The sequence below is a fragment of the Triticum aestivum genome, unplaced genomic scaffold (genome assembly GCF_018294505.1).
Source record: "Triticum aestivum cultivar Chinese Spring unplaced genomic scaffold, IWGSC CS RefSeq v2.1 scaffold58405, whole genome shotgun sequence".
Classification (NCBI taxonomy): Eukaryota; Viridiplantae; Streptophyta; class Magnoliopsida; order Poales; family Poaceae; genus Triticum; species Triticum aestivum.
Genome location: NW_025256125.1, coordinates 1 through 797, shown reverse-complemented (window position 1 = coordinate 797; position 797 = coordinate 1). Strand labels below are relative to the sequence as shown.

The window sequence follows — 797 nt, the reverse complement described above, 5'->3', positions numbered from 1 at the left end:
TTGCACCTCCTCAAAAGTACAGTTACACTAATAAAAAAAATTGTTGCACAGGCAAAAGTGCAATTACACCAAAAAAATGTATGAGTTGCACAAAAAAGTGCAATTTCAACAAACAAAATACTTAAAGGTGAAAGTGCAAATGCGGCAAAAAGAACAAAGTGCATTTGCACAAAATAAAAGTGCAACTGCATAAAAACTGACCAACTGAAACAAATACATATCGAACAAAAAAATGTGACTGAAACTTGACCGAAATTCCTAGACGTTATTACTATGAACACCACTAAACAAATACTAAGTGATCTGGAAAGTAGAAAATTTAGGCGGCTATGTTTTGGCAATTCTGAAAAAGTATTGTGAATTGAGATGAAACAACACGCATGCATGGCTTAATTTTGTCTAGAAATTACCTTTTTAATCTCTGTGGCGGCGACGATGGTACCCTTATCCGCCCACGTTCGCAGCGCCGCTACGACGCGCGGTTGCACAACGGTGGCGATGGTCTGGAGCGAGCTGGGCCGGTTGATGGCGGCGAGGATGAACCCACGGAGTCTGGCGTGGCTGCTGCCCTCCACGTTCACCACCGACGTGATGCCGACGAGCTCCGGCACCGGCCACCTGATGCCGAAGCTTTCGGGTGACTGCAGCACGAACTTGTTCGCGGCCGGCGAGCAGGCGATGATGCTGGGGGAGCCGAACAGATGCGTCCTGTACATCCCTGCCGCGCTGCCGTACGCGCTCTTCTTGGCGCCGATGAAGTCGTCCGGGCGGCGTGCCAGCTTGAAGTACCAGAGCAG

The 797-nt window shown here is 48.6% G+C and overlaps 1 protein-coding gene across 1 annotated transcript; it reads right to left on the bottom strand.

The window, feature by feature from the left end:
- Positions 1 to 389: 389 nt before the first annotated feature.
- Positions 390 to 791, bottom strand: LOC123177583 (ent-kaurenoic acid oxidase-like; the record flags this gene model as incomplete). The annotated part of the gene is made up of 1 exon (XM_044591251.1): positions 390 to 791. A coding segment is annotated over one exon (402 nt), but the record flags the coding sequence as incomplete, so codon positions are not given.
- Positions 792 to 797: the final 6 nt, after the last annotated feature.